The sequence below is a fragment of the Talpa europaea genome, assembly GCF_964194135.1.
Source record: "Talpa europaea genome assembly, chromosome: 7".
Lineage (NCBI taxonomy): Eukaryota > Metazoa > Chordata > Mammalia > Eulipotyphla > Talpidae > Talpa > Talpa europaea.
In genome coordinates, this window is record NC_140074.1 from 5,465,244 (window position 1) to 5,483,641 (window position 18,398).

At 45.9% G+C, this 18,398-nt stretch overlaps 1 protein-coding gene across 2 annotated transcripts in view; it reads right to left on the reverse strand.

The window, feature by feature from the left end:
- The window catches only part of GARNL3 (GTPase activating Rap/RanGAP domain like 3), a gene marked incomplete at both ends in the record, with an annotated part of 120,445 nt that overhangs the window by 62,805 nt on the left and 39,242 nt on the right, over positions 1 to 18,398 (reverse strand). For both annotated transcript variants that reach the window (XM_084238989.1, XM_084238988.1), the window contains one exon: positions 6,525 to 6,599. In XM_084238989.1, coding sequence (XP_084095115.1) covers positions 6,525 to 6,599 — 75 coding nt within the window. The remainder of the gene's footprint in view (positions 1 to 6,524; positions 6,600 to 18,398) is intronic.

The following is an 18,398-nucleotide window of genomic DNA, read 5'->3' on the forward strand; positions in this document are numbered from 1 at the left end:
GAGAGGTCTGCGCTCCATGTGGGACCCTTGCCCAGTGGCTGGGGATAGAACCGGTGCTGCAGAGCTTTGCAGCTAAGCGCTCAACCGCTATGCCACCGGGGAGGCTCTAGGTTGAGTTTTTGAGAGAACACACTGGAAGCAAAGAAAATGGACTTAGTTCAAGCAAAAACACTTTTTAAAAAAATTTTGCATAGAACTGGGTGTAGGCTGGAGGTGCAGGGGGTGAGAGGATTCACCAGAGACAGAGTGAGCAGCAGAACAGGCAGACTAACTGAAACACACTGCTGAGAGGAGTAGCAGGGAGACAGGAGAGGTCTGCTGTGCCATGTGGGTAGCTCCCTGGCCGGGATTGAACTCAGACCACAGCAATGATGGTGCTGAGACTTAATCCTTAGGCCACCAGGGAGGCCCCTAAGCTAATTATTTTTTGAATTGCAAATATGAAAAAAACTGCTCTGAAATGCTGAAACCACACAAAAGTGAAAGTTCTTTCCTCTCCTCCATTTTCCATGCCCCAGTGCACTTTCTTGCCCTACAATAACGACTCTACCTGGTTGGCATGGCTTGTCCCTGACATTTTACGCTTTTATGTCACACAAACACATATCACGTATCTAAACACACACACTTATATACGTATGTGTAATTTGTTTCCATAAGTGGACGGTAGTGTAGATACTACACTGAAACTAACTTTTACACTAGAGAAAATACTTTCAAATATTTTTATGTCAATACACATATAGCTACCTTATTCTTTTTTTTTTTATAGATTTTCCATTTATTTATACAAGAACTAGGGTACAGGTCAGAGGCACAGGAGGGTGAGAGAATTCACCAGAGACAGAGCGGGGAGCAGAGCAGGCAGAAGGACCGAAGTACACTGCTGAGGCGAGCAGCGGGCGAGGCAGGAGGGGTCTGCCACGCCATGTGGGTTTCTCCCTGGCCGGCCGGGAATCGAACCTACACCGCAGAGGCTGCGGACAGCTTCATAGCGTGGCACTCAGCCTGCCGCACCACCTTATTCTTCTTAACAACTGGGCAGATTTTTTGAAATTAAGTCCTCTAGTTGAGTATAGACTTGTGAAACCTGTAGAAAGCATAAAAAGGCCTGAAGTGGAAAGTAAAGGCCTTCCAACTTCTTTCCAGAACTTTCACTTTCACTGTTCAGCAGCAATTGCTATTAATTCCTTAGGCATCCTTTTGGAAATTTCCTTGCATACTGACAAGCACATCTCTTTTGTTTTTAAGGAAACGGGGTGATACTATTTTTTTGCTTGAACTAAGTCCATCTTCTTAGTCTCTTAAATAGTTTTCTATAGTATTATATGTATTGCTATTTTATTCTCTCTAATAGCCAATAAGCATTCCATTGTATCAATGTATCACCATTTAGATAAGCATTCTCAGCTGATGGGAAATGAGGTTGTTTCCAGGTTCTGTGTTACTGAGTTTATCTTTAAATAATGCCACAACACACAACCTAGCAGTAGAAGTGCTGAGTACACTGTATACATCTTTTTCATTAATGCTAATTGTGCTCCCCCCAAACTTTACTCAAGGAGATAGATTTGTAACAAGATAGTCCCTGCTCTACTACCTACTAATCGATACATACCGTGAGCGGTGAGGGAGGTCCAGGGATGCGCCAAGTTCACGCTCACCTTAATTAATAACCAGGCTGAGAACACAGGTGGCCAGACAAGCACATCTGAAGGTAACAGGAAGCTTCTCAGGGGGCTGGCTAATAGGACAGGTGATGGATCAAGATGTCAAAGAAACTCGTGACAATGAGCCACTGTGGGACACACTAATGAATTTACATTCAATGTGGACAATGCAAGACCCTTCACGCAGGTACAAACACCACCTGCGGCCAGCCCAGGGGGGCAGAGCCAGGGCCCACAAAGTAGGTATGAACTCGTTGTCTACCCGCCGGGAAACAGACTCAGGGATGTTGGGTCACAGGCTGGCAGGCAGTAGAGCCGAGGCCCAAAGCCAGCTGTTTGACTCCAAACTCTGCACTTTGGCCTGTACTGCCTCACAGCTAAACGACAGCACAGCAGAAATCCCTGGGAGGGGTAGCATGCGGTAGGCGCATCAAAGGCCCCAGAGAAGGAGAGGGATGCATCCAGCAGGGCAGGGCGAGTCTGCTTCACTCAGCGGCTGTGTGGCTCCTCCTGGAACCCTGGGTTGGGTCCTGAGCACTTTGATTTAAAAGGCTCATTAATAACCTCACAATTATCCAAGGAGCAGCAGTGAGGGTGCTGATAAGCGGAACAGGGTCCACGTCTTAGAGAAAAAGAAAGGATGTCAGAGAACTCTCGAGGGTCTGCTGTGCTGAAGAGAGCTCAGCTTTCCACTACAGGCTACAGGAAACGTAAACAGATGTACTGAGCGAAAATACAGACAGATGAATTCTGTTCAGTAGGAAGAACTTTCTGGCAATTAGAGGTGCTGGAAAATGGAACAAACTGCTTAAGGGGAGTGGTGTGATGGGAAATACATATTTGTTTTTAGTCTCTGTTTTCTGGCACAGAGCACCTAAACATGGAATTTCCTGAGTAATATCAGCATTCACAGTGTTTTGTTCTAATGGGGTTACTCTTGGTGGACCCCTAGATAATTTCAGGATGGGGGGCTGGTTGCTAGAAAGTCCAAGCATAGATTAGAGACTTGGAAATTTCAGCCCCACCCTGCAACCCCAGGGATGGGGAGAGGGGCTGAAGATTGAAATAATCATCAATGGCCAATGAGTCAATCAATCGTGGCTGTGATGAGACCTCCATGAAAACAGCCACCCCCACAGGGTTTGGGGAGCTCCCAAGTTGGTGAACACATTGAGGTGCTGGGACTGTGGTACACCCAAAGAAGGCAGGCAGTTGTGTGTCCCCAAACCCCAATACTCAGCCAGTGTACCTCACCCATGAGGCCATTCCCCAGTGGTATCCTTTTTAATAACCTTCTTCATGACCCTCTCTCTGCCACTCAGGGAACTGGCCAGGGCAGGGCCTCAGCAGCCTCCTGGCACAAAGACACGACCCTATGATGGACATCTGTGAAAGGCTTTCCTGGTGGTTCTGGTAATGACGGTCCATGGTTTCCAACCAACTGTCCCACTGAAGAAACTAAGACTACCAGAAAAATATGCAAACCATGCCCTTGAGAGCACCAGAGTGTTTATAGGACAGCAAGGAGTTACCAGCCCACACAGAAAGGCAGTGGGACCCCTGAGAGGAAAGTGAGCATGGAAGTTTTTAGCTCCAGGACATTCCGTCCTGGCAGAAATTAACTTGGGCTTTGAGGATCTTGAGGGACAAAGAATTGAAGCTCCAGGACCCACTGACATAGGTAAAATTAATAGGAGACTGACTGACATCAAGCTGGGACTCCAAAGGGGTTCCAAGGGAGGGGTGAGCCAGAAGAGACCACTTATACCCCCAAAACACAAGGAAGGCTGCCTTGTGATGAGAACTGCGGGGAGTGTCTCCAAGGAAGGATGCCCATGAGTCTTCACGCAAACGTGCAGCTCTTTCCCCACCCGGGCGTCTAAAAAGTCTCATGCTGGGAACTTTGCTTAAAGAGACCTGGCAAAAGGAAATGCAAACCCCCCAGACTCTGACACCCATTCCGAAATGTGTTGTTCTCCCCATACCACCAAGCTCAGACGGTGTCCTGCAATTCAACACAAATCTGACACCATATTCGTGGAGACGGGGAGACACCAGAGGCTGAGGACTCAGTCCTACCAGCCACACATCCAGGTGGCCACCTGTGCTTCTGACTGGTCAGCTAGAGGAGGGAGGTTCCAATGACCCCCTCCTTGGTTTGATTAATTTGCTAGAGCGGCTCCCAGAAGGCAGAGAAACACCTTACTGACTAGATTACCCGTTTCTTATAAAACTCAGGGACAGCCAGTGGAAGAGGTGCTTCAGGCAGGGTGTGGGGCAAGGAAAGGGGTGTTTCCTGCCCTCTCCCGACACATCCACATGTTCACCAGCCTGCAAGCTCTTTGAACCCCATCCTTTGGGTTTTTATGGAGGCCCCATTACTTAGGCACTAATGATTGAATCATCGGCCACTGGGAACCTGACCTTCCCCCTTCCCAGGAGATGGGGGAGTTCTGTAAGTTCTAACACTCTAATGGTGTGGTCGGGACCTGGAGACCAGCCCATCCTGGTGACCAGCCCATCTCTGGTGACCGAGCTCACCAGAGAAAGCAACCATGTTAACGAAACAAGGCACCTTTATCACTCCCATTGCAAGGATGTTCGGGGCCTATGGCACGGGGCAAAGACGAAAGACATATTTCCTGTTACGGATCACGAGATCACTCTGCTGGCCAAAACCCAGCCCATCCTAGGTCTCATATTATTCCTGAAAATTCATCTTCAAGAACAACAAGCAGTGCACTGCCAGGCTGCCAGCACATGGAGAAACAGCACACCAGACGCACGCGCCAGGAGAACATGCCACGGCAGACAAGAGCAAGCTAGAAAGACTCGCAGTGCTGAGATCAGCAGTCACAGATGACGGAACCATTACACTGCCTGTGTGTTTAAAGAAATGAAGGCAAACGTGACATTGTCTGAAGGGAACAGTGGAATATTAAAAAGTGACTAGGCCTTTGGGAAAACATTTAAGGTCACTCCACTTGCTCTGGTCCTGGTTTCTTACTTCTCGCAGGCTGTGAGGCCTCTGCCTTTTGGTTTCTAGGTCTGAAAGGCTTAGTTTATAAATTATTCATGAGCATCATCATGTTTGATTTTTCCTGTATCCTTAAACTTCACTGTTAAATTTTGTATTGTTGGGGGTGTCTTTAGTATATCTTGAAATCTATTTGTGAAAAACCAAACGTGGGCTTGATAATCATCAGGGCGGCTTGTGCAAGTGTGCGACTGACTTTTTCTGCCAAAGAATTGTCAGCAGCTGCCTGATTTTCTCCCATGTACTGGTTGGCTTTCCCCACCCCTTTTCCCTGGGTTTTTTGAGAGCTTGAGTTAATATTGGATTTTATGATTAAAGATTTTTCAAAATAAAATAGTTTTCACAATAAATAAATAGTGACTAAGCAACCTTGGATGAGGCCCTGTTTCTTAGTTAAGACAACAAAGCACAGCAACAAAAGGAAACATTGATGAACCAGACATGGATGAATGAAAAACTTTGGAGCTTTAAAGGACACAGTCAAGAAAGGTAATAGACAGTTTTTTCACTTTCACTGGGAGAGATCTGCAAATCATATCTCTGATGAGGGTGATGCACCCATACTATGGAAAGAACTCACAATTTCTGTAAGAAATATAACCTAATAACAAAATTGCTTTGATATTTGCTAGCTCAGGGTTTGTAAACATCTAAGCAGCTACTGTGGGCTGCTAACGCGCTACTCTAACAAGCTCAGACAAGCCAGTTTTTTTCCCTCTGTGTCTCAGGTACCTCGAAGGTCTTTCATCAGGCAGCACGTAAATACCGAACGGAGCCCATTAATCTGAAACACGGCCAAGAGGCTTCGATCAAACACTCATTCCCAGCAGCTTTAGTAGAAACAAAATCTAAAACCCCATCTGAGCCTTGATATCGTATTTCCCACGAAGCAGGACTGTGTTTTGAATACAACAGATCACCAGGATTTGTGAAAGCAAAGTCTCCACTATGTGGTTCCAAAGGTAAGTGAACCGCCCCAGGCCAAAAGGCAGGGAGTCTGGAGCCCCTGCGGTGACCCCAGGCTGTCTGACTAGAGGCATGGTCTCTAGCCTCTGGTGAGGCTCTGAAAGGCTGTGTTACTTACCAGGGCCACACAACTGAGAGGTGGGGGAGCTGGAACTTAGGGGTGCTGAAGGTAGATGGGGTGCTGAAGGTACCTCTCAGAGAGGCAGCCTGCCTTAGAAGAGCAAAGGAAAAAATAGAGGCTTACATTTCACTCTGAAGTTCTGGGGGTAGACCCTCAGGGATAGAGCAGGCAATGGAAATTTTAAAGAAGAAAAACAGAACAGGGGGAGTCCTTGTGGTCAGCAGCAAGGAAAACCAGGGGAGCCCAGAGAGGTCTCAGGCCCAAGGAGGCACACACAGTGATGGCCTCTTTTCCTGGCCTCATCTTTCCTGGCATAAAGATGACATTTTGTGACAACAGTAACTTTTCCACTTTTTCTCCTGAACCCTGCTATTGTTCACAAGGCAGCACCAAGCCGTCCAGCCTGGCAGAGGGAAAAGCTGGGTTCTGGGAGCTACTCACCAGGCGGTGTGGCTGAGAAGTTGTCTGTGGTCCCTGGTTTTATGTGTCTACCTGGTTTTATGATGGGTTTTCTAAAAGGTAGAGGTGACACTATTCACAGCACCTCCATACAGCACCTCCCCGTTTTTCTTCTTTTCTTCCTTTCCTCCCTTCACGCCTGCATCAAGCGAAGCTCTGAAGGGCCCTGCTTGCTCCCTTCTTGCTCACCGGGGCAGTGGTAACGGGGATCACGAGCTGCCCATTGCCATATCACAAGCACCATTATCGTGCATGGGGGAGGCTTCCTTACCTCATCTGAAGAGCCATTTTCCACTCTGAATCTTCCAGCCCTTTGGATGGCTCCATCTGCATCACTGGAGATAAGCTAGGAGACAAAAGAACGCTCAGTGAGGTAGCTGGGTCACCATTCACAAAGCCTCCCTGCCTGTCTGTGCCTGTCCCAGACGTCAGCCACGTCCAAGAGAGCTGGGGGACGCAGCCTATGGTCTTTTTGCAGCTCTCTCAGCCACGTCCTCATGCAGCTGCCCCAGGGTCTGAAGTGAGGAGCACCTGGCTAAAGGGGGTGGGAAACAAGGACATCGAGTCTAACGTTCGACATGTTCCAATCCTGGAAAACACGAAAGCGAAGCTCCCAGAGAAACAATCTTAATCTGAACACGTGGACAAGAGCGGCTCCCAGATGGCAGAGCCGGAAGCCAAGCTCCAAGTCCAGTGGCCTCGCAGGAAAGCCTGAAAAACAATCAGTGGCTGGCAGGAACTCCAGGCTCTGCTAACATCACAGAGAGCTCTCGGGCCTTACTCAGTTGTAAACAGTTTTCAAAAGGCCAGACAGTCCCTTGCAAGGCATCAGACAGTATTTCAGCTGGGGCAAGGCCAAGTTTGCAGTCTTCAAGGGCTCAATGTTAGAAAGAGAAAGAGATCCAGGCAGAAAGGAGCTCAGGGCTTGGCCTGGCAGTCCTGAATCTGCAGACTCAAGATTTAGCTTCTTTTCTTCTGAATCTTCTAGATTTCTCAGAGGCAACTTGGGAAAATGACTTGTGTTTTTTTAACTTTTTAAATCTGTCCACAATTTACAGTAAAAACCTGCTACCTGTGTCCAGAGCCCAGACTCACTGACTCCAGACTTGTGCTCAATAAATCAGACACAAGATTGCATAAGAAAGGTGGTTAACTCACATCTTCACTCACACTCAAGAGCCATGGAGGTGTGAAAGTAATTGGAAAAATTTAGGGAAAAGATGCCATAAGTTTTCCCAAGGAAGATGATCTGTAAAAGGTGAGTATATTTTCTCCATGAAAAATAGACATATTAATTATATTTTGTACTTATTGAGTGCTCAGACAAGTGGCATGCTCTCTTGTGGCCTTCAAATGTATCTAATTTAATCCTCCTAACAACATCACAAGGTGGTTACTGTTATTACTATTCTCATTTATAAATGAGGAAAGCAAGGAGATAGAGGTACAATAAGCAGCAGAGTCACATGAGTACCAGGCCTGGGATGTGAGCACACAGTCAGACTCCAGCAGCCCATTACCCTCCCCTGACCAGCACCTGACCGAACTGCCCTCCATGGACTATCCATGATAAGGTCCAGTTTTTATCTCTCACCTTTAGCTTACAAAATAATTTCTAAAAACAAAAAGCTTAAATCTCTATATCTATTTGGCTATTCATGACATTAGATCACTACACGTCGGTAAACTAGAGAGAAGCGACAGGCTGTGTAGTAAAAACGTAACCTTCATCCTCAGCTCCTGGAAGCAGATCCTAGCCCCTGAGAATGTCTGCAGGGCTGGCTGCTCACCTGGCCGTCCTGGAGAGTAGTGTGTTTTAATGGGACAGGGGCAGCTGATCTGCCTCTGGACACCGAACCTGAGGTGAGCCTCCTCAGCCTCAATGCTGCGTGATGCCACACGTCACAGCCAGGACCCCACAGGGAGGGGACAGTTGGTAGTCCCCAGGCCAGAGCCCTGTGGGCCTGCTCCCCTGGCTGACCTTCATCTGACTCCGTGTGTTGCAATAAACCATAAGTGAGCTTAAGAGCTCCCAGTATGTTCTGTGAATCTCCTTCTAGCAAATTATTGAACCTGAGAGTGGCCTTTGGGACCCAAGAACTCTTCGGCTGGTGTCAGAAATGAGGAATCTTGTGGGGTATTTCATAACTTGACAGAAACCAATTCTAAAGTACAAGAGCAAGATAAATGCAGGTCTCCAAGGGTCACTGCCATTTTCACAGGGGCAGGATAGAGGATTCAGTGCTAACTTCTTTGCTGTGAGCACCTCCTCACTGCCTGATACAATGCAGGGAAGAGCAAATAGGTTTCAGGTCAAGTGTTACTGGTACAGGAGGTCTCAAGGGCTTTGGAGAAGCATTCAGAGGTCTGGACTTGGTGAAAAAGAGCGGCACTCACTTAACAGTGTCTGTGTAGGCAGAAGCAAAGAGAAGGCGAGGCACGCACGCCTGCACAGATGCTGTGGCTGCCGTGCTGACCACGCCAGCTGGTCTCATCCAGGACGCAAAGATCTGGGAGAAGAACTGGTAGTCATTCAATGATTCGCTCTTTCCTTCACATAACAAATAGAAAAGGAATATCTACACCATATTCCAGCAACTGCCGGGCATAGTCAAAATGTCCCTTTCCTTTGCGGAGGGCAGAACAAGCAGCTGATCGCTTATTTTGTTTAAAGGTTGAAGAAGAAGAAAGGAAAGACATATTTAATGATGTGATGCTTAGAAGGAATTTAGCTTCCTCTGAACCAATGTTTAGGCAACCAACCCATAAAGACACCGAACTCAGACCTCAGGCTGACATGTTCAACTGGGTCACCTTGACTGTTCCCACCATGACCGTCTTCATCCTCACCCATGTCATCCCTCACCTGGATGCTGCATCTGCCTCCTAAATGGTCGAGGGGCCCCATCCCACTGCTTCTCTCCAACCCACTCCTCACCACAGTCAGGGTGATTCTGGAACAGTGCAAGTCTGGCTGCACCCCCTCTCCCCAGTCCTACCTCCATCCCAGCACCCCGCCCCACTTCCCTGCCTGAAGGGGCTTCCCTCCCACCTGCTCTAATGAACTCGTCATTCACCTTCTCTGCATCAATGAGAGACACCTTCCCCGACCTCGCAGCCTGGGAGAGGGCCCCCCTGTTAGTTCTGGGCCATGCCCAGAGCTGTGATTGGCATCTCTGTGTGATTACCTGGCTCTTGTCCACCACTCCTTATGCTCTTGGGCACCTCGATCAGGCACTGATGAGCTCCACTACATCCCCAGAGCCTAGCACACAGCCTACATAGCACAGGTATTCAGAACATTCATTAAACAATTTCTGAATATATGAATGCCAAATTCTTATTGAAATGAACAGAATATAAAAATGGGGGTAGAATCTATGCCTGTTCTGGAAACGAGAGAATGTTCATTAGGAATGCAAGAAGTTTTGAGGAAAGTCTACCAGATATATCATGTAGGGAAGATCAGAGAGAAGGACAGAACAAATATCTCGAATCAACCAAACTCAATCAAAGAGAAAGTCAGCTGAGCGGTAATGTAATCAAGCATGGCAGAGCCTGCCAGCGCGTGGGCAGTGCAGGTAGAGATGGGACGGGATCTACCAGTCACAGTGGGTCGTGACTCTGCCCTGGTCTGCAGGGCCAGGACTCCCTGCCCAGGCCCACCCCCTTCATGGGTGGCTCAGGCAGCAAGTACTCAAGCAGGGGCCCGGGTGGCTGGTAGCTGAGGAGGCCTGATACACCAGCCGATGTGAAAGCGGGCAGGGCTCCAGAGCACTGGGGATGAAAAAAATAACACCGAAGAAAAGAGTCCTTCTCACACAGCAGAGATACTGTTTTTAGTAAGTAGTTTTCCTTCTGTTCTTCCTCATAAATCTCTGATGTGGCCAATTAAAGCTATAAAAATCTAAACTCTTCTCCCTGATGAAAGGAGATTTGACTTAGGAGTGACACACTGTGTACCAGAACCCACTGAGTGCCCAATGCCACACACCTAGAATTCCTCTCCCCAGCTCATCCTACTCAGTATGGATCCTGGCTGCGCCAAGTTTGCTCTCGCAATCTTCACAGCATCAGGATTACCTGGACATGGCTAGATCACATTGCTCTACTAGATCCTCTCTGCTAGAATGGGGTCCGAGTTCCAGACAGTATGCCAGCGTGTAGGCTCTTTAGACAGGAAGGCACCTCTTCCCCTTGTCTCTCCCTCTGTACTGGCCAGAACCTCAAACACGTTTAAGTCCACCCTGAAGACAATGGATTCACCTTGAACCTGAATGTTAGGGCAGAGTCATTCACCAACTTAAAAAACCTGGTTGGTTGTGAGAGAGAAAGAAACTTGTTCTTTATTGTTTGATGTTTGAAACCAATGGATACATTCTATAGGAAAGAACAACAGCAAAAAAATACTGAGCCTAGAACGAGTCCATAATTTAAATGTGGAAACTGGCCCAAGATATCAGAGGAAATGTTCTGTGAAACACATTTATTGCAAAAAGAACAAGGAAATTTTAGACAGTCTCTAATTATTGTGATAATTTGGGAGGATACTGGATTTATGAAAATGGAACCATCTGTGATCAGCTTTCAGATAAAAACATGGTTGTTGAACTTTGAAATGCAGTGACCACAGTGCAACAGAAATTAGATACCGAGAAGAAAATGCCCCCAAAGAATAAATAATGATTATCAAAAACACACAATGTAGCTGGGAGAAAATATGAGGAATATGGATATTAAGATATCTTTTGGGTAGAGACCCCAAGAATAACCAACTCGCTCCCTAGACCACCTATCTTTTCTGATGAGCTAGAAACTATAGAATACCTTTATTTAAGGTGAACTGGCTTGGAAAGTTTGGATGCAAAGTAGAGAGCAAGGCAGTCTGAGACCTGACCACTTCAGAATCAGAGAAGGGAGTTGGTCAGCCTCCTCTTCCACAGGAGCATCCCTGATCCTTTCTTTTACTTCTGGGGGGAAGGACCCCAAAGGGGACATTACACATGAAGTTCTGCCTACCCAGGAGTTCAGCGAAATTGGTGAATCTGATCAATCAAGATCTGTATGCCTGAAGGCTGGAGTGAGGGGGAGGGTTAAAATGAGGAAGGGGATAAAGAGTCTGCAACTCCTCCTAGAGGTCAATGGAGAGTCAAGACATTTCAGTAAATGTAAATGGGTTTTCTCTTATTAAAAGAAAAAAGACTCAAGGATTGGGAAAGTAAATGAAGTACAACTGCAAGAGACACATATTAAATACAATAAGACTATGATGAAAAAGAAGGGCACACTTAAAAATGTTCATGGTAAGACGGGGAAAAATGGTGAAGGAATAATGAAATCAGAAAGTAGAACTTAGGAGGAAAAATACCAAATTAAAAAATATTACTGTACATGGACAAACAGATCCAACCATTCCACAAATATAATAATTATAGGTACTTATAAAACACAAATTATTATAAATAGAAGGAATTTACAAATTATAATTATAGGATTTTATTTATTTATTTATTTAAGATTTTATTTTTTATTTATACAAGAACTGGGGTACAGGCCACATGCACAGGAGGGTGAGAGGATTCCCCAGAGACAAAGCGGGAAACAGAACAAGCAGATTGATGAAATACACTGCTGAGGGGAGCAGTGGGCGAGACAGGGGAAGTCTGCTGAGCCATGTGGGATTCTCGCCAGCCAGCTGGGATAGAACCCATGCAGCAGAGGCTGTGGATAGCTTCATACTGCGGCACTCAACCACCTGCATCACCAGGGAGGCCCTAATTATAGGATTTTAGATGATTTCCTCATATGGATCAAGCAACAGCTAGTAAGGATTTATAGAGGGATCTTAGTCATTGTTTTATTTCTGGAAAAAGTAATATGAAATCAATAATATTTATTTGTTTGATTTAACTGATTAAAAAACTCAGGAAGAATAAAATGTGATTCATTAACAATCAAACAACGAAGGCATTATTTATTATTATAGGTATTTAAGTGAGAATATTTGCTAAATTAATAGGTACACATAATTTTTCAAAAACAAGAGGCTCTCTGCTTCTCCAGTTACTTGCTTGTTTAGGCTGCTGTCTGTTTCTGTGTTGAATCAGCACGAGGATTCCCTGCTATCTGTTTATCACAGACAGTGTACACGGCATTCAGGTATAGAAATCACAGAAATAGTATTTTCACATAGAAAAAAATCTCAAAAATTTATGTAAAGTGTATCTTTAAAAATAATGTCACAGCTCTTTCTCCACCTCTGCATCACTTTTCTTTAAAATGAGTGGTTATGAGTGGGTTTTGGTGCCCAGGTTCAAATCTCATTTCACATGTATTAGCTGTGAGACTTGGCAAATCACTTCATCTTTCCTTTCTAAATTTTCATTTCCTTATCTCTAAAATGGGGACAGTGATGACAGCCATTTCTAGTTTGTGGAGAGGATTCAATAAGAATATATGTCATGAGCTTACAATAGGTCATGGACTTGGGAGTGCAAAATAAATGTCACAATATATAATAACAAAATGATAATAATGATTAATATAAAATGCTCTGATTTTTATTAGTTGTTGTGAAGAATCACTTTAATGCTGCATTTAAACTCTTAGAAGCTCTGTTTAAACCTTTGTCTATTTAGCAAACATTGTCGAGGACCTATTTGTTCAGAGCCTGCACTAGCTGCTGGGCTTATAAAGACAAATGCAAAGTGATCCCCACCCTGGAGGAGCACAGAGCCTGGTGGGAGCAAGACACACACACATATTGACAGATAAATCACAACACAACCTGGTTAAATGCCACAGCAGAAGCAAGAATGGGGTGCTGCGGGAGGTCAGAGGCTGGACAGATCGGCTCTGCCTGGGGGACCTGGAGGTTTTATTGTTATCATTGCAACTGTGCACTGGACCTTTGGGAAATGATTTCCAACATAAGCAGATTTTTTAAAACTACAACTACTGGTCAAGAAGACCTGGTTGATTCTGTATATGAAAATCAACCTCTTTCTTCTCTTTTTCTTAAACACACACACACACACACACACACACACACACCTCTGACTTAGGAATTATTGTTCAGAGGGATAAGAGAAAATTTAGTATTTCCATCAACAAAGGAATGGGGAGAAGGCTGAACTGTGGGTAAACTGAGCCATCCCTGCTGGAGAGTTCTGGGCCTCTCACCATTTCCACTCACTTCCACTGCCTATAAAATGTGGGGTACAGGACCAAGGAGATGTCCTCTTCCTCCTCCCTATCCTGCCCATGTCAGGGGACAGGAAAAAGATTTGGGAGGCTGAGCTACTGGAGAGCTGAGCCCCAGCCAAGTGAGAACTCCCAAGTTTGGGTAGATTAGCCAAGAGAGAACCACCAAGTCCTCAGATTTGGGCGCAAATATTTATCATCATCATCACCATCATCATCATCATCTACTACTATCCTCAGCAAACTCAACCTCTCTCATGAAGACTGACCTGACATTTGAGGTCATGTCCTTCTGCCGGCTCAAATCTAACGCTCTACTTGACTTCACGCCCCAGCCATCTAAGAGCCCCACATGCCCTCGCCCACATTAGCCTCGATTTGTCCTCAAAGCATATCGAGTATGACCCACTCTGGCTCTTTCTGGTACATGTTCTCTCTGAGAATCTAGACGTGGTTAATCCTTTCAGCCCTACAATTCTCAACACTCAGATCTTGGGGACTGCCGACTTCTCATGCCCCCAAGCCAAGTTCCAGCTCTCAGTCACCTCCTTCCAGGTACATGCTCACTCTCCCTCTTCTGGGTTCAGATTAAATTTTCCATCTGACCAGGCCCACAACAGGCTCATGCTAGACCTTTATCTCACACCCCAAATCTTTTATCCATTCCTTTTCCACTCTGCATTATATTCCCACCTTGTCCCGACCTGTCAATCACCCAGTCACCATTCCAGAAACATCCTTTCGTCTAAGAGTTGACAACCCTACCCATTTCACTAAGACATGTCAGGCAAGTGGGGCTCAGTACTGTCATCTAACGCTTCATCTCATAAATATGTCTGTCTTGGTTTCCCTATTAAAATGTCTGAATAGCAGACCCTGATAGCCCACGTCTCAATAAGATACCCATGAAGATTCAGCACAAAACATGACAATTCGTTAGCCTGCCCACCTGGCAGATGAGATGTGAATGGCCAGTGAAGAAGCACCGAGAAATGTGGTCACTGAATTTGTTGCAAATCTGTGGCCAGCATTAGAAAGTTGGGGGGTGCTTTATTCTTCCCCCAATGATCTCATTCTGGTTCAGAGACATGGGGTCGCGTGAAGAATCATTGTCAAACATCAGGAGGTGTCCTTTCACTGCACAGGGAGTGCATGGGCAGGTCACTTCTTTTTCACTCCAAGAAAACACTGGGCAGGAAGTGGGGAAGGAGAGGGAGAAAGCAAGCAAAGTGCCATAGATGGGGAGGTGGGCAGGCAGGGGAGGCAGGCACAGGAACCCTGGTGGTGGAGCATCTCGGGGAGGGGAGTCTTGCTGACATGTCAGGCAGCAGGCTGCACCAAAGACATTGTGGGGGGGGGGCAAAAGATTTAACCTTCATGATCCCCATTCCATTCTTCAGTCTACACAGATGGCATTTTCTCAAGCTTATATAAAGAGCTAAGCAAACATTACTTCAATATTCTTCTTCCAACTGGACTGCTACCTGTAGTCCCCGAAGCCCTGAGATATATATAAACTCCGGAGCTGCTGGCTGGAGCAGCCAGAAGCCAGGCACAGAAAACATCCTATCTCAGCCGGGCAGAGCTTTACAAGATAAACACCAAGGAGATGCTGGAAATTGACCAGGGAGCTCTGCACAGCACCAAGTAGCTGAGAAGCTGCAGTTCCCGAAATGACAGTGAGGGCCCTGGGCCAGGTCTACATTCTGTCTGTTGGAAAACACACGTCTGCAGAGCTCTTAGTTTTTGTTTGAAGACTTTGTAAAAAGGGAAAAGAACCAACATGAAAGCTACAAAAATAAAAAAGCTACCTATGATCCTGAGGAAGCACCTTTTGCTATAAAATCAAAATAAATTTTTTGAAAAGCAATCATCCGCAAACAGACAGTGATTTTGGCAAAAAGTGTATAAAGCTTGTGGGAGGGGGTGAGGTGAAAGAGAAGACCAAAAAAACACAAACGTGGGATTAAAATCCTTGTTGGAGGAGGGAAACAAAATCTTAGTTGTAGAAAACAGAAACAGTGACAGGTTCATCATTTCAGATGCTTTCTCAGAATGAAAAGGAACAGAATAAAATGAAAGTAATAAAAAAGATAGTTAGGGAAGACGAAGAAAAAAATCTTCCTTCCTGTGGCGGGGAGAGTAGGAAGTGAGCAATAATCAAAATACAGCATTAGAAAATATGTGCCCCTGACTAAAGACCTGACTCACAGAGATGTGGTGGTAAAGTTAATGAAAAGAAAAATGCAGAGAAATCATGGGGCACATTTTTTTTAAATAAATGTATAGAAAAAAGATGAGAAAAATCTAGGCATCCAAGGTTACCAAGAAAGAAAATTAATTAAATGGCCTCAGACCTCTTGGGAACACTAAAGGGCAGAAAATAATTGTACTGGGTTGGATAGTGTCCCCCAAGTTCATATCTACCTAGAACCTCAGAATGTGCCCTTACTTGCTGAGAGGACCTGTGCAGATTCATTAAGAGGAGGCCACATTGAGTTTGGGGGGCTCCAGCAACTAGAGTATTTATAAGAGAAAAGAGGGGAACACACAAAGATGCAGGGAGGGGCCAGGTGAGAGGAGCAAAGGCTGGGGTGATGCCACCATAAGCCAAGGGAACATGGAGGCTGCTGGCAACCCCAGAAGCTGCAAGTGGCAAAGATGGATTTCCCCTCAGAACCTTTGGAGAGGGGGCAGCACCCTGCAGGCATCCTGGCTTCAGATTCCAGAGCTGTTTGTGGTAATTAGTTATGGCAGGAAATTAATATAATAACAGATCAAAACTGGTGAAGTTTTTTGAGAGAAAAGGGTGATAATTCAGAAATTTGAATTTCTGAATTGCTGTGGAAGGCAAAACTCAAGACATTCTCAAATATGTAATTACTGAGAAAAGATACCCACGTCCTGGAAGATGTATCTAGAACTCTGGGACAAGGATGTCTGACTGTTTGAGAGGCTGATGCAATCAGATGCAAAGAAACAGATAAGGTTGGGAAGAGAGAGCACTGTTTATAAAGAGCATCTAGATCTTCAAAAAGGTTACACTTTGCTTTTAAATAAAGCACAACCCATTTTACATATAACCCAGTTTACATATAAATGTAATTACAAAAGAGACAGACATTAAATCTTCACGGTGATTATCTGTAGGTGGTAGGATTACAGAGGAATCTAATTCCCCTGTGCTTCTTAGTATATTTCAGATTGCCTGTAACAAGCCTGTATTCCTTTTATAATCTGAAAAATGTTTAAAAGTATACTGGAGAGCACACATACGCACAAACACGCACACACATGCACACACATGCACACAGTGACTGGGCAGTGACATAAACAATTTGAGGAGGGAAAAAAAGAATTTTTCAGACATGGATTTTCAATAAAGACTGATCTTCTAGCTGATAGGCGGCATCTGGCAGTGAGCTAAGCGTCCTTGGGGAGCCAACAAAAAAAAGGAGGAGGTAAGAAATGCCCACAAATGACAGTGTAAGACACGACAGCTGTCCAGTGTGAAAGTTGACCTTCCTCCACGAGAACTGGGAAGGCGGCAGGGGATGCCCTGGCAGCGCCCACGTCCGGGCGTTCTAGGAATTGGGGGACACAAAGAAGCCTGACCTGGGAATGCAGTCGTGGCCTGGAGAGTTAAGGTGCCCGGGAGCGCCAGGCTGCAGAAGGCCTGAGGGTCACACTAACGAGTTCCTCCTTCATTCCATAAGCCAAAGAGGCTGATGCTTTGCTGTTCTGCTGTCGTTACTTGCATACTTGCTTGCAGGGATGAAGGTGAGGCTGACAGAGCTGTGCGTTGGGAAATATCTTTAGAACATTAAAGATCCTAAGCCCCCAGACTCAGGGAAGTTACAGCTGAGGACTCTGGGTGTGATCTGCTCAGACACGCTGAGCGGAGTCTCTGTGAGGCCAGGGAAGGCAAGGGAATGTCCCAGAGCTGGAGAAAGAGGAAATGACACACATGTCACATGGAAGAGGGAGCCCAGAGGCACAAACACCCCTGCCACGTCCTACTCTCCTCAGGGGAGGGAAGGAGGCGCGCAGGCGGAGGAGGGCCGCCGGCAGCACCGGAGCCTGCAGAAAAGGTACACCGCTACCCTCACTCCAGACAGAGTCAGGCCTGAATTTAAACATAATCCTCAAGTGATTTTTATGCACAAGACAATTTTGAGGGGCACTGGAGCTCCCTGTAACAACAGCAAGGGGGGTGCTCGGTCAGTGCACCCTGCTGTGGGAACATGGGGGACGAGCTCTACAATGTGCTGGCTGTGTGACCCTGGGCAGGTTGCTTGGTCTCTCTGAGCCCCCAGAACCTCATCTGAGGTAAAATGGGGATAACGGGGTCTACAGCTCATCAGGGAGATGTGAAATTTCCAGTTGTGCATACACACGTATGTGTCTCCACACACCCACACACACATACAGATGTTTCTTGGAGAACGCAGGATTGAACTGTGCGAGTTCAACAATAAGCAGCCTTCCTGGGAAACAGATGATGTTAACTTCTGGTGTGGATGAACAGTACGATGCCGGAAAGGTATCTTTTTTTACAATTTTCTTATGATTCTCCTAACAGCCATTTTCTTTCTTCTGACTTACTTTATTGTAAGAGTACAGTACATACACACATAACAGGCAAAATACATGGTAATTGACCTTTATGTTATTGACAAGGCTTATGGTCAACAGCAGGTTATTAGTTAAATATTGGGGAGTCATTATGTGTGGAATTTCAACTGCTTAGGGGTCAGCATCCTTAACCCCCACATTGTTTAGATGTAGCCCTGGGGGAGGGAGGATCACTCAGAAAGAGCAGGTAGAATGAGAAGAGTGTCTGAGGCAGAACCTTAGGAGCAACAAAATGTCAGGGCCAGGCAGAAGACAAGGAATCCCCAGAAGACCCCAGCAGGTGAAGCAGGGAGGCAGGGAGGAGTAA